This window comes from Cynocephalus volans, chromosome 13 (genome assembly GCF_027409185.1).
Source record: "Cynocephalus volans isolate mCynVol1 chromosome 13, mCynVol1.pri, whole genome shotgun sequence".
In the NCBI taxonomy this organism is placed as follows: Eukaryota; Metazoa; Chordata; class Mammalia; order Dermoptera; family Cynocephalidae; genus Cynocephalus; species Cynocephalus volans.
Genome location: NC_084472.1, coordinates 31,284,290 through 31,298,384, shown reverse-complemented (window position 1 = coordinate 31,298,384; position 14,095 = coordinate 31,284,290). Strand labels below are relative to the sequence as shown.

Here is a 14,095-nt window from a genome sequence, read left to right as displayed (position 1 = left end):
CAGGCAACAGATCACTGGGGGTCCTGCAGACCGATGTGAAAATTTGTCATACATAAGGTAGTGGAGCTCCATTGGAGGCCTTTAAATAGGGGAATGAAGTTCTCTGATTCACGTTTTTAAATGATATTATCGGCAGTTGTTCTATGGTACAAATGCCCAACTTGAAGTTAGAAGATGACCATGCATTCTGCAAATTCACTGTGATATCATTGCCAAAGCTCTTAACCTGTCTCATCTAGTTTCCCTGCCAGATGAATTGGTTATAATAAAGCTCTGAAGCATAACTGGTGACAGCCAAAGATTTGAGGCAGGCCTTGCTTTCAAATCTTACTTTTCACTTACAAGTTATGAGCCCTTCGCAAGTTATTTACTTGTGCCTTAGTTGTCTCAGCTGTGAAATGGGGATAATAAAAGTTCCTACATCATAGGGTTTGTATGAAAAATAAATGAAAATACACGTAAAGCACGGCGACAGTGCCTGGCACAATGTAGTAAGCTTTCATAAACATTCGCTTTTATTTCTTTTAGAGGATTACTGGGAAGATCACAGGAGATAATACATGTGAAAGGGCTTGTGAAACTGGAAAGACTATCTTAACAGCAGAGTTCTCTCTTTTCCTGTTCTTTTAAGCTGAACAGACAACGCTGGGTTATTGCAGGTGAGGCGCAGCCTCAATGCGGTCATTGTCGTCTGGCCGCCCCTCCCCCGCCAGGAGCGCTTCTCCATGGCAACGCGGGGCTTTGCCTCTCCCCGCCCCCTCGGTCCCGCAGACCGGAAGCAGTCCGGCCCAGGGACTTCTGGGAAACGGCTTGTGAGCGGCGTTTCTGCGTCTGCGGTGGACAGCGAAGCGGCTGCCGTTCCTGAGCCGGAGGTTTGCGCCGGACTAGGGGGAAATGTATGGGGGAAGGGGGACGCTGGGCTAGAGTCTGCGGACCTCTTAGCAGGAGGCGGCGAGGAAGTCTGGTGGGGACCTTCCTTGGCTCCTGGAAGGCGCGGGGGACAGGCCACGGCCTCCACGCTCAGCAGTTGGGGGCGAGGAGGGGTAGGCGGGAGGCCCGCTTGGGTCTTCGGCATCTGCGAAGAGTCGTCCATATCCTCTGTCGTCGGCGACCCTCACCTTTCCCCTCCCCCACCGGCCGGTTTTGTTCTATTTAGAGGCCTGGGTTCTCGCGGAGGATTCTGGGACTCGTTTCGGCGGAGGTACGAAGTGGGAGGGCCTTGCGCTGGGGCTGCCGGGACTTGTAGTCCTGCTGGCCACCGGCGGAAGTGCTGTGGCTCAGAAGCTGTTGTTGCAGGGTGGCCTTTGGTCATCTGAAATCCGCCGCCGTGAGTGCCGGAAAGGGGCCGGAGGACGCTGGGGCGTGAGCGGGGTACATAGTGGCTCCTTGCGGGAGTGAGGTGGGTAGATCACCTGGGACGAGGCATCCCGCCCAAACACGGGACCGTGGCCTGCCCTCCCGGCACTCCCCTCCATGTCCCACTAGCAGCGTGTGCCGTATAACATAAAACGAAGAGAATTTTTTTTATGCTTCTGCCGTTGTTAAGTTTATGTCCTGGAATCGGAGCTAATGAATCTACTGACTAGACCCTATTTATAAGGCCACCGCACCCCAGAGGGTTTAATTAATCCTGTAACATTACTATTCGATAACGTTTTTTCTGATTCCTAGTCTATCTTGATTGAATTACAGTAAGTTTTAACTTAGTGTTTTTCAGATTCTGTGCCCTGAATAAATCCTTAGAGTAGCTGCATGGCTCATTCTTAATATGTCTTGTAAACAATGGCACGGGCATGACTGTGCAAATACTAAGGAAAGGATCAGAAATAGCACAAAGTTTCCCTGAAGGTAGAAGCTGGGAAAACTGAGTCATCCAGCGTAGGAACAAGATACTGGGCCACTGCAAGAAGTTAAGGTGGTTATCAGAGTTCCTTTTTAAAGTAGAATTTGCTATGATTAGTTCCTGTCATCTTAAATTTAAATGTGTTTATGGTTTGAGGATGACTGAATTTGCATATTATTATGTAAAATAGTATTTTCAATATTTGATTTTTCTATATATATTTTAAAAAATATTATGTGATCTGTTACTGAGCAAGTGAACATTTTTTCACTTATGCTTTAAGCCCAAGGAGTTTTTAAACATCTTAAAAATATTTTTTAACTATTTAAAAAACATTTTGTAAAGAAGAAAATCTTTAAGCAGATATGAAAGCTTTTGAGTTGGCCTAAGTGTGTCAGGGAACATCAGTCCTGAATTGTCAATTTCAGAGTCAAGCACATGAGGTGAGCGGTTTCTTACTTGGATTCTTTTGATTATTGAAATAGGATTTTGTTGACTTTGTAGGTCATAGATTGGCAAACTTTTTCTGTAAAGGGCCAGATAATAAATACGTAAATGTTTTTCAGGCCGTATAATCTCTGTTGAAATTACTCAACTCTGCCATTGTAGTGTGAATTAATTATGGACACAGACATTTTAATTTTTCATATCATTTTCATATGTCATAAAATATTCTTTTGATTTCTTTTCAACTATTTAAAAATGTGAACTCTTCTTTGTACAAACATTGCACAAAAATAGGCAGCTGGCTGGATTTGGCCACAAGCTGTAGTTTGCCAACTCTTGGTGTAGGTTATTGATTGGAATTTTTAATACAGTAAAAAATTTCTTTTACTTACTTTATGAGCATAAGTCCAAATTCTTTAAATATTTGGTCATTTATGTATTTTTTATTTCTTATGCCTCAGGAGTGCCTGTGAAGAAAACGGGGTATTTCTCTGAGGCTTATATCCTGCCTTGATTGTCTTTTCTTGAAGTATTGTAAATCAGGATGTCTGCTCAGTCAGTGGAAGAAGATTCAATACTTATCATCCCAAATCCAGATGAAGAGGAAAAAATTCTGAGAGTGAAATTGGAAGAAGATCCTGATGGCGAAGAGGGATCAAGTATCCCCTGGAATCATCTCCCTGATCCAGAGGTTTTCCGACAGCGATTCAGGCAGTTTGGATACCAGGATTCACCTGGGCCCCGTGAAGCTGTGAGCCAGCTCCGAGAACTTTGCCGTCTGTGGCTCAGGCCAGAGAGACACACAAAGGAACAAATCTTGGAGCTAGTAGTGCTGGAGCAGTTTGTTGCCATCTTACCCAAGGAGCTACAGACTTGGGTTCGAGAGCATCATCCAGAGAATGGAGAGGAGGCAGTGACAGTGCTGGAAGATTTGGAAAGTGAACTTGATGACCCTGGACAGCCGGTGAGCCTACTTGTGTCACTTTCCTGGGTCAGAAGCACCGGCATAGCAGTGGGCAAAGCTGTTGGATTAATTCCACTCAACTAAATTAGAATTATGTTTATGCCTTCTCCCCTATTCCCCTACTGCTTCCCATTATCTGTGCTTCTTTGCCATCTAGGCCTCTGTAGTGTGTGTTTTATTTGGTTTCTCTTATGTGTGTTTAGTTCTGTTTCTCATCAAAATTTCTTCTCAACTGAACCAAATCTTATTGTTTCCAGGTTTCTCTCCGTCGACGAAAACGGGAAGTACTAGTAGAGGAGATAGTATCTCAAGAAGAAACTCAGGGATTACCAAGTTCTGAGCTTGACGCTGTGGAGAACCAGCTCAAGTGGGCATCCTGGGAGCTCCATTCTCTAAGGCACTGTGGTAAGGACCAGACTCCATGTGGGCTAGAGGGTGAAAAGAGTATGTGCTTTTTGTCCAGAACTCTGCTTGTTCTCACTGGGTAGGGGAGATCACCTGATTCCTTAGATGTGGAGACACTATAAGATGTTGATTCTTTTAACAGTTGATTTGCTGACCCCAGATTTTTTATTACTAGACATTAACATCTTAAGCCTTTTCTTACTTTTTAACTTCTTTCCAGAAGACCTGCCCATGCCAGGCTAGCTTCTGTCTTACTCTGAACCACCAACCACATCTAGACCAGGTCCCTCTCTTTGGCATGCATTATTGCTTATTTGTTGTCTTTTTGACATTCTTTTTCTTTCAATCTCCTGCCTAATCCTTTGGTACAGTAAGCTTGCTTGAAGCCTCTTCTAACCTCTTTTTGTTTGTTGTAAATCACTGAAGTCTTTTAGAATTTTTGGCTATTTCTGTTTTTTCTTCAACATACTACCTAGAGTCATTTTTTTCTCAGAAGCTTCTTTTGTAGAAATATTTGGGGTTAATTCTTCACTTTTTTTAAGTTTGTGCAAAAATAGACTCTCTAGCTATAATATGCTTTAAATGCAGAAAAATTAAATAAAACGTTCATAATTACAGTAATTCACTTACACCAGTCGTATTCCAATACATTGGCTATTAGCAACATACACTTATGTGTATACTTTGATACAACCCAGTATATTTCTTAAACTGCTGGATTTCTTTTTGATATTTATATGAATTTAAATGAAATGATTTGGGAATCATTCCTTGAGATAGTTGGAGATAGCGCTGGTATGCCACAGAATGAGGTCTGAGCAGGTTTTCTTCCCATTTCAGGGGATAGTGCTAGCGAACCAGAACTTCTGAGAATCTGCAATTTCAGCGGTTTCATGGAACATTCTTCTGATCAATAAAGTTTGAGAACCACTATCCTTGGTCTTTGGAGGTGACATTTTGGGATAGAAAATTTCTCCCCTGCCTGAATTTTAGAATAATTTTTACCTATTTTTAAATAGACTCATTTCAGCAGTCTGGTCTCTTCCACACTTGGGAATTTCCATTTTTTTCTGTGTCATTTGTCCCCTCTTACCCTTCACACTTACTTCTCTCTTCTTCAGGTCTCCAGGCCTCACTAACTTTTCAGTCTTTCTCCTAACCTTCTTGCTTGACTTTATTCTTTTGTTAATCATTTACTATTTACCACTTTCCTGAGTAGTGCTGCTCACCCTATATGAACTGTGTCTTTACTCTTTAAGGTTTGAAGTTTCAGGAAAGTCTTAAATAGACTTGTTCTTACCTCTGCCTGCATTTGGGTAATGGTTCCTCATGTTGGTAATTCATGCTTTCCTTTCACTGGACATATGTCACTGAGACTTAGAAATAATAAATTTTTTAAGTACCATGACAAATACCAAGTAGGACTAGCATCTGTTATAGGAAGACTTTTATTTGTTATGGGCTTACTGAATTTTTAAATGTCATGTCTTGAGTTAACACAGGATGTCCCATCTTATCAGCCCCTTCTCGTCAGGACTGTGTTCTGCTCTTAGTCTCATCTTGGCCGTGACCTGCCTTGTCTTGCTCATTTCAGAAATAGCCACTTTCTTACAGATTTCTTATTTACACCTTTGTATTTTGATGTAATTTCTCCCTTTCTCAAAGCAGAAGAACATTATAATGGTTTCATAATGGCCAGTTTCTTTTTATTTTTCTTATAAAGTTTCGTCCTGACTTAGCCACATCACTTTGACTTGTCCCTAACCATCTTCAACTCTACCATCTTTCCATTCTTTGTTTTCTGACTACGATTTATAACCCACCTGCATATGTTTTATCCAGATATAACCTTTTAGTTCATTGTGTTATCATGCTATTACCTCATTAATCTCATAATCAGCCATCTAATTTTTTTCTCTTTTGAGAGTAGGCAACCTTAACACCAGTTTTCAGAGTGCCATTTATAAATGTATGCAAGTAATTTACTTTTAGTTCATTAAAATTTTTTTTCTTCAGGTTTCTTTCTTCCTAATAGGAAATGAGTGATATTTACATTTTCTGTGTGTTTCAGATGATGATGCTAGGACTGAAAATGGAGCTCTAGCTCCAAAACAGGAGATTCCTTCGGCGGTAGAATCCCATGAAGTTCCTGGCACTCTCAATATAGGTGTTCCTCAGATTTTTAAATATGGAGATGCCTGTTTCCCCAAGGGCAGGTTTGAGAGAAAAAGAAATCCCTCTCGAAAGAAACAACATATATGTGATGAATGTGGAAAACACTTCAGTCAGGGCTCAGCCCTTATTCTTCATCAAAGAATCCATAGTGGGGAGAAACCTTACGGATGTGTTGAGTGTGGGAAAGCATTCAGCAGAAGTTCCATTCTTGTGCAACATCAGAGAGTTCATACTGGAGAAAAACCTTACAAATGTCTTGAATGTGGGAAAGCCTTTAGCCAGAATTCTGGGCTTATTAATCATCAGAGAATCCATACTGGGGAGAAACCTTATGAATGTGTTCAGTGTGGGAAATCCTATAGTCAAAGCTCAAATCTTTTTAGACACCAGAGAAGACACAATGCAGAAAAACTTCTGAATGTTGTGAAAGTTTAAGAAATTTTTTTAAAAAAAGAATCAGCACTCAGGTCTTTTTCTTCAGAAATGAAGACAAATTAAAAACATGAAATGATGCAGAATAGTTTTTTCCTTATGGACTGTCAGAAAATCCACTGGGAAATGTAAAAAATCTTCACTCAACATTATTATCTTGAAAGATACGGTGTCATACCTGCCTAGAAACTGAAATTTTAAACTTAATTCAGGTGTTAATGCCTAAATTTTCCATGTGATGTTTATATTCTCTATTATTTTTACAAATAATGAACTACCTGATTCTTTGCCCCTTTCTTAAAAGTTTCCTTTTTTAGATGAATACGTTATTTCTATGTTGATCACTGAAATGTTCTTTGTAAGGATACATTCCCTTCTGCATTAAAAGGCAATGTAGGAATTATGAAGTCTGAAAACTTAAACCATTTTAAAATCATGTTTAAAAAATTTACCCTTCTGTTTCCTTTTACCTAATTTTAATATGCATTTGAGAAAATAGAAGATAAAGGATGACCAAAAGCCTCAAAGTAAAATAAGCCTTAAGATCTCAGATAAGAAGTGATGGTGATAAAACATCAAAAGTGAATGGGACACCTAGACTGAGGAAGATACACAAATACTTTGATCTGAGAATTGAATTATGTCAAGAATTTAACTGCAGTCATCTTCTTGCAGGAAAACTCAAAAACTGCTCATCTTATCTATTATTTGGAGGCATATTACTAACAAAAATAACGGTCTTCCAGGTAACATTAAAAGTAGACAGTCTAAATAATAAACAGTTGTAACATTATAAAGGTAGAAATTTTAACACTAGAGAAGAATTTGTAGTGAATGGCAGGGTTGAAGGGCAAATGTAAACATAAGGGTAATGGTCTTTCTTGGCTTTTAGAAAAAAGGTCTAATTCATTATTTTGCCTTCACTTTGTTAGGGGGGACAGAAAATTCCCTGAAAGATGGGCAACAGGTATCAGGTTTGCTATTTTTATTCCTTTGGTACAAAAGGGTTGAACACCAGGCTAAAAAAACAGCCAGGCATTTATTATTAAACAATTTCTACTGACAAGGCACTGTGCTAGGTACTGTAATCCTACCAAATGTAGATAGGTATTTCTTCCACTGTAAATCATAGGGGATTTGGTACAAAGCTGTTTCATGTGAGTTAGCCTATAACCCCGTTTGAGCATTCCTGGGGGAGGTCACCTCTGAGATGCCTGGAGCCATAGTTCTCTTACCAGGGTGTTGTATTTGGGGGTTGGAGGGAGGACTCAGCTCAGAGAGCTAGCAGCCAGCTGTCCAGCATTCTTCAGAGGTGAGTCTAAGATAACTCTTGCAGTTTGGAGGTTTGTGAATCTTTTTAAGAAAACTAATCAATCTCTAGTAGCATTGAGGTTGTACCTACATATTAAGTTGAATGGACTGTTCTATTTGAAAAATAACTAGGCTATTAACGAGCTTATTAACTATCAGGATTGATTGAACTATTTTTTTGTTTAATTTTTCATCTTAACACATTTAAAAAAATGTATTAAAGTAATACGTTGTAGTAGTAGGATTATATACTCCTTGGCTGAGAATCCGAAGTACTGTGGTTCTACTGTTTTGTGGAAAATCCTGGAAGTTAAAATACAGAATATGAGAAAAGGCTTTTTAAATAATGGGCATCATTGTTTGGAAAATGACCCATGTGAATACAAATATTTCATAGTTCCAGAGGTTTTGGTTATATCTGGTGCTTCGATCAAATTAAAAAATGGAAGGTGAGATTTGCATGAGCCTGTTAAAAAGCATAGTACTAAATGCAAGGCCAGCTGGTGGAGAAATGAGGCAGAATGGAGCTTGTTTATAGATTTTCTGATAATTAATTATAAGATATGTGCTTTATAGATTAAGATTTATTGAAGTATAAATATGTAGTAATGATATAATAATGTATTTTAAGTTATACAAGAAAATGTAGGGACTTTTGTTTGGGTCTTTTTCTCTGTGGCTGAGAGGGAACAGTCAACGTTCAATAAAACTATAAACTCTTCTGCTCTAAGATAAAATGATCCTTTGTTGATTGATTGATTATAACTGGCTTCTTTCCAAGTAGGTTTTGAGGTGGCATATTTGGAAGACTGCTGGGATGACAGAATTCTTGTATCAGAGTAGGTAAGAAGGGAGCAACTTCTCAGTGGCTTGAATTTCATGCTTTTTAAAGATTAACGTCTTTCCTATATACAGGGAAGCTTCCCTGTGGTAGATTTGTTATAAATGCCAAAGATGTTTGGTAATGTGAAAGCATGGAAAAAGTAGTAGAATTGGCAGATATGTTTCTGTCTTGCCAACTCTGATACTTGTGCATTGTTCAGAAAGCATTCTGAGGCTAACGCAAAGCTCTAGGGAAAAGGGATAACCAGAAGAACACTAGATGGTCGTATACAGGAGAGGAAGTGATGGGATGTGTACTCACTGTCTCCGGTTAGGCCCCACTGGACATTGAATTAAAATAACCAGTGATTTATGATTTCATCCCAACATTCATTTATACCCACACAGATAATAGCAGTTTGGGGGGGTGCCCAGCCTATGATGAAGTGGTGATGTGCCAGTTGCTGAGCAGGGCCATAACGAGGACATTTGTTTGGTTAGCAAATGAGCAGTCATGTTACGGCATGCCGACAGCTGATACCTGCCCAGTAACCACTCAGCATTTGCTGGTTACTGAATTTTCTTCTGGTTTTCTTGATGATTAAGCTCTCCACATTCACACCTGGTTGGTACTTGATCATTTAGCAATATGTCTCATTTGTGTAAGTTGAGGAGACAGTTCCATGTATTGGAATAATCTGAGTGTCAGGCATTGGATTAGACACCAGATCTATCTAAGATTTGTAGGCTAGGAAAGCAAGGTTCAGAGATCATGAGACGTGTATGTGGCCAGTTAGAGCTAAAAATTCAAATCTAGTTCTGTAGACTCCAGGAAGAGAGATTTTTTACTATGCCATGTGTGATGGCTGTTAACTTGGTTGATAAATTTTATGCTTTTCTTTTACAGTTAATAGATGTGAAAGATATTAAAAGTGCTCATTTGAATTTTTTATAGTAAAAAAATGTAAAATGAAAAAGGACATTTCCTTTCCCAGTCTTACTCAGAAGCGATAATAATTTGGTTTGTTGTTCTTCCAGTTTCAGGCATATGCATATTTAGGCAAAAAATGTGCTAATAGCTGGTACTTGTGGTTGCTGTGTACAGGCACTATTTGAAGTGCGTTACTATGGATAAACTCTTTATCTTCAGCAACCATATGAGGTAGGTACATATCCCCATTTTTACATGTAGTGCATTGAGACTTGCCTTTCCCCACACTGATGTAGACTTTTTTCACAGCTACACACTAATTCATTGCATGAATATACTGTAATTTATTTAACCAATCCCATATCAATGGATAGTTAGGTTCATTACAGATGAAGATATAGTTAATATCCCTGTACATATATTTTGCTACCTGTGTGGGTATTTCTGTAGGAAAATAGCTAGAAATGGATTTATTGAGTGAAAGAATGCACACTTGACTCTTTGAGAAATACTACCAAAAAGTTTGTACCAATTTACAACTCCATCAATAGTAAGAGTGCCTGTTTGCCTACACTCCCATCAACCCTGAATCCTTAAAAATTTTGTCAATTTGGTAGGCAAAATTTATCTGTCTTTGATTATGAGGAGGAACATCTTTTCATATGTTTATCAGGCATTTGCATTTCCTGTGTGAATTGCTTTTGTCCATTTTTCTTTTTTTTTTTTAAGTTATGAAAGTGTAAATGGGACTGGCTGGTTAGCTCACTTGGGAGAGTGTCGTGCTGGTAACACCGAGGTCATGGGTTTGCGTCCCTGTACCAGCCAGCTGCCAAAAAAGTGTAAATGACTACCTTATCATTGTACAAAACTTAAATGATGCACAAATATAAGAGCAAAGAGAGTCTTTTCTCTGGTGCATACAATCACATTCCACTTCTTACAGTTTAGTAAATATCCTTCTAGTCCCCTTTCCATACATTTCCATATGAATATACATACACATTATCAACACTTTTTACATAAGTAGGATCATATATATGTATTCTGCAGCTTGCTTTTTTTTGGAGTTGGAGGAAGGTCTCAAAAGCATACTGAGGTCCTTAAATTTCTCTAATGATTGAATAGGATTAAATACTACGGCTGTACCATTTTTTATCTATTCCATTATTTTTTCTCTTACTATTACATTGCCAAAGTAAACATCTTATTTAGATGTCTTCTTGCATGTGTGTGAATGTTTTTAGGTTGGAGTCCTAGGTGGATTGTTGGGTCAAAGGGTTTCTGATAGACTCACCTTACCCTTCTCAAAGGCCTTCATAACTTGTATTTTCACCATTTGTATGGAAAGTACTCATTTCCTCATTCAGCCTTACCTGCACTTGATTGTTTTTAATCTGTTGGATTAAAAAAAAAAAAAAGAACCCTTTCCTTATTTTGCATTTATTTGATTGTGAGGTCGGGGTTATTTTCATGTTTATTGGCCATTTATAGTTTTACTGTGGATTGTTTATATCCTTCATCTGCTTTTCTGTTGGGTTATGTGTAGATACCTGTTTTTGTTTGTTCAGCATCTCTTTCCCCATATTCTGGTAACAGAACCTTTATTTATTGTGGGGAACCCATTCCCTGTGGCTTAGGTGAGCACCTGACCAGGCCTGGCCTCCTGAGTCCCACAGCTCCCTAGCCACATTGGTTAAAGAATGGGCATGTAACCTAAGCCAGGCTAAGGAGAGCCCTCAACAGAACTTCTGCTGGAACTACTGGAAAGAAGGCTTTATGGAGATCCCAGGAACCAAGGACCATGTAAGCCTGAATTTGTGCCATGTGGAGAGAGTCTTTCTGAGCAGAAACTCGGAGATTAGCAGAAATGGAAAGAGAGCTAAGTTCTGATGTCATTTTTCTGGAGGCCCTAGATCCAGCTGTGCCTAAAGCCTGCCCTACCTCCGGACTTTAAAGTTTTGTGAGCCAATAAAGTCCCTTTCTTGTTTAAGATAATTGAATTGGGTTTCTGTCCTGATTAATATAGGTTATTTGTATTTTCTTATTGATTTGTAGAAAATCTCTGTAATTTTAAACTCTAGACTTTTATGCACTACATAAGTTAATAAAATTAGCATGGCCTTCCATGGTTTGGCCTCTGTCAACCTCTGCCATTTATTACTTTATTTTCCTTATACCACATACCACACACATATGCTTTACATTCCAACACTAACAACGCTGGTGTTGAGAACGTCTGTGGATGAACAGCTTTTCACATAACCATCTCTTTGGCAATTCTCTTTCAATTCTTCCTCCAGATTTATTAATTTGGGACTCAGACTGGGGATTACACTGCTGAGTGCTGCAGCCACTTCCTGCCATTGTTTTGGGGGCACTCCTCTCAAACATGCCCTGTATGTGACCCTTGGAGCCTCTCCCCATGATCTCCATACCCCCAACATGGTTCCCTGGAGCCCTTGTTTCAGTCTCAGGCCTGTGGACTTGAAGCTGCTGGAGGCCAAGACCTGAGCTTCTTCACCCTATGGGCTCTTTCAGGGCAGGAAATGGAGCAACGTTCAGTGTCACCTGACACTTCTGATTAATCACATTTTCCAAGATGTGGTTTTCAAAGAGATTTTCTTCAAAGTCGAGCCAAACATAATGTAAGATTCTATACGTTCATCATTCAACACATTAAGTGCCCACACTACGTCAGGCACTTTTCTGGAGTTTACACCTATTGCTATATGTGTGGAAACTACATGACAGTGGAAAACCAGGAAATGAAAAACTTTTTTTTTTAAAAGCATACTTGTATGTCATGATAGTAAGTGGTAAGAAGAAAAATCAGGAGAGAAGGGATACAAGATGTCAAAGAAGCAAGTTATTGCAATTGGATAGGTTGGCCAGGGAAGGTTTCACTGACAAAGTGAAATGTGAGAAAGGATATGAATGCGTATGAGAAAAGAAGCTGTGAGACTGGAGGAAGAATTTTTCAGGCATGGGAATAGCAACTTGATAAATAATATCTACACTGTTGATAGGACTGTAAATTAGTACAGCCATTAAGGCAAACAGTATGGAGGTTTCTCAAACAACTACAGATAAAACTGCCATACGGTCGAGCAATCCCACTTCCAGGTATATACCGAAAGGAATGGAAATCATGTTAAAGGGATACCTGCACTCCAATGTTCATCACAGCTCTATTCACAATAGCCAAGACATGGAACCCACCTAAATGTCCACTGATGGATGATTGGATAGGGAAAATGTGGTGTGTGTACACACATGCACGCACGTGCACACACACACGAATATTACTTAGCCATAAAAAAGAATGAAATTCTGCCATTCACAGCAACATGAAGGAGCTTGGAGAAAATTATGCTAAGAGACACAGGAGGAGAAATAGTGCATGTCTTCACTCAAGTGGAGGGATGTGGGAGGAAGGAAAGAAAGAAGGAAGAGTTGAACTCTGAAGGAGAAAGAACTGTGGTTACTACGGGCAGGAAAGGGAGAGGGTGAGAGAGGGTAGTGAGAGGTTGGTTAATGGATACATAACAGCCAGATAGGAAAAATAAGTTCCATGGGTGTAGAGTCAAGCTAGACAGCTGTAATTAATAATTTACTGCATGTTATCACATGTCTAGAAGAGGGATCAAATGTCCTTATTAGAAATGACCATTTTATGATGAATATGGTAATTACCCTGATTTGATCACCACACATTGTGTAAATGTGTTGATATGCAACTCTGAACCCCACAAAAATATTATCAATACATTTCAGTAAAATAAAGACAAAACAAATGGTGCTGGAACAAGTGGACATCCACATGCAAAAAAAAAAAAAAAAAATCTGCACAAAGATCTTATACCCTTCACGATAATTAACTCAAAATGAATCATAGGCCTAAATACAAAATGCAAAACTATAAAACTCTTAGAAGATAACATAGAAGAAAATCTAGATGTCCTAGGGTTTGGCAATGTTAGACACAACACCAAAAGCATACTCTATGAAAGAAAGAATTGATAAGTTGGACTTCATTAAAATTAAAAATTTCGGTCTATGAAAGACACTGTTGAGAGAATAAAGAGAAGCTACAAATTGGGAGAAAATATTTGTAAAAGACATCTGATAAAGGATTTATTCAAAATATACATAGAACTCTTAAAACTCAATAACAAAACAAACTGATTTATAAATGGGTCAAAGACCTTAACTACTTCACCAAAGAAAATATACAGATGGCAAGTAAGCGTATGTAAAGATGCTCCACATCATGTGTCATCAGGGAAAGGCAAATTAAAACAAGAATGAGATAGGGCCGGCCCGTGGCTCACTCGGGAGAGTGCGGTGCTGATAACACCAAGGCCACGGGTTCGTATCCCATATAGGGGTAGCCAGTTGGCTCACTGGCTGAGCGTGGTGCTGACAACACCAAGCCGAGGGTTGAGATCCCCTTACCAGTCATCTTTAAAAAACAAGAATGAGATACCACTACACACCTATTAGAATGGCCAAATCCAGAACCCTGACAGTACCAAATGCTGACAAGGATGTCAAGCAACAGGAGCCCTCATTCATTCTGGTGGGAATGCAAAATGGTACAGCCACCTTGGAAGGCAGTTTGGCAATTTCTTAGAAAACTTAAGTATCTTACCATGCAATGGAGCAATTGCTGTCCTTGGTATCAAGGGAATTGAAAACTTACGTCGACACAAAAACCTAAAAGCAGATGTTATAGTAGCAACTGCCAAAATGTGGAAGCAACTAA

The 14,095-nt window shown here is 39.2% G+C and overlaps 1 protein-coding gene across 6 annotated transcripts in view; it reads left to right on the top strand.

Annotated features, from left to right (window-relative positions):
• Window positions 1-791: 791 nt before the first annotated feature.
• ZNF24 (zinc finger protein 24) overlaps window positions 792-14,095 on the top strand; it is a 31,372-nt gene continuing 18,068 nt past the window's right edge. Inside the window, exons 1-6 of one of the 6 annotated variants that reach the window (XM_063076489.1) lie at window positions 824-872; window positions 1,157-1,201; window positions 1,297-1,399; window positions 2,752-3,254; window positions 3,512-3,659; window positions 5,731-11,325. In XM_063076489.1, the coding sequence (XP_062932559.1) occupies window positions 2,835-3,254; window positions 3,512-3,659; window positions 5,731-6,269 (1,107 nt within the window). In that variant the 5' untranslated portion in view covers window positions 824-872; window positions 1,157-1,201; window positions 1,297-1,399; window positions 2,752-2,834 and the 3' untranslated portion in view covers window positions 6,270-11,325. Of the gene's footprint in view, window positions 873-1,156; window positions 1,202-1,296; window positions 1,400-2,751; window positions 3,255-3,511; window positions 3,660-5,730; window positions 11,326-14,095 lie in introns of those variants that run through there. The other 5 variants (XR_010021467.1, XR_010021469.1, XM_063076490.1 and 2 more) reach the window with 5 other exon arrangements.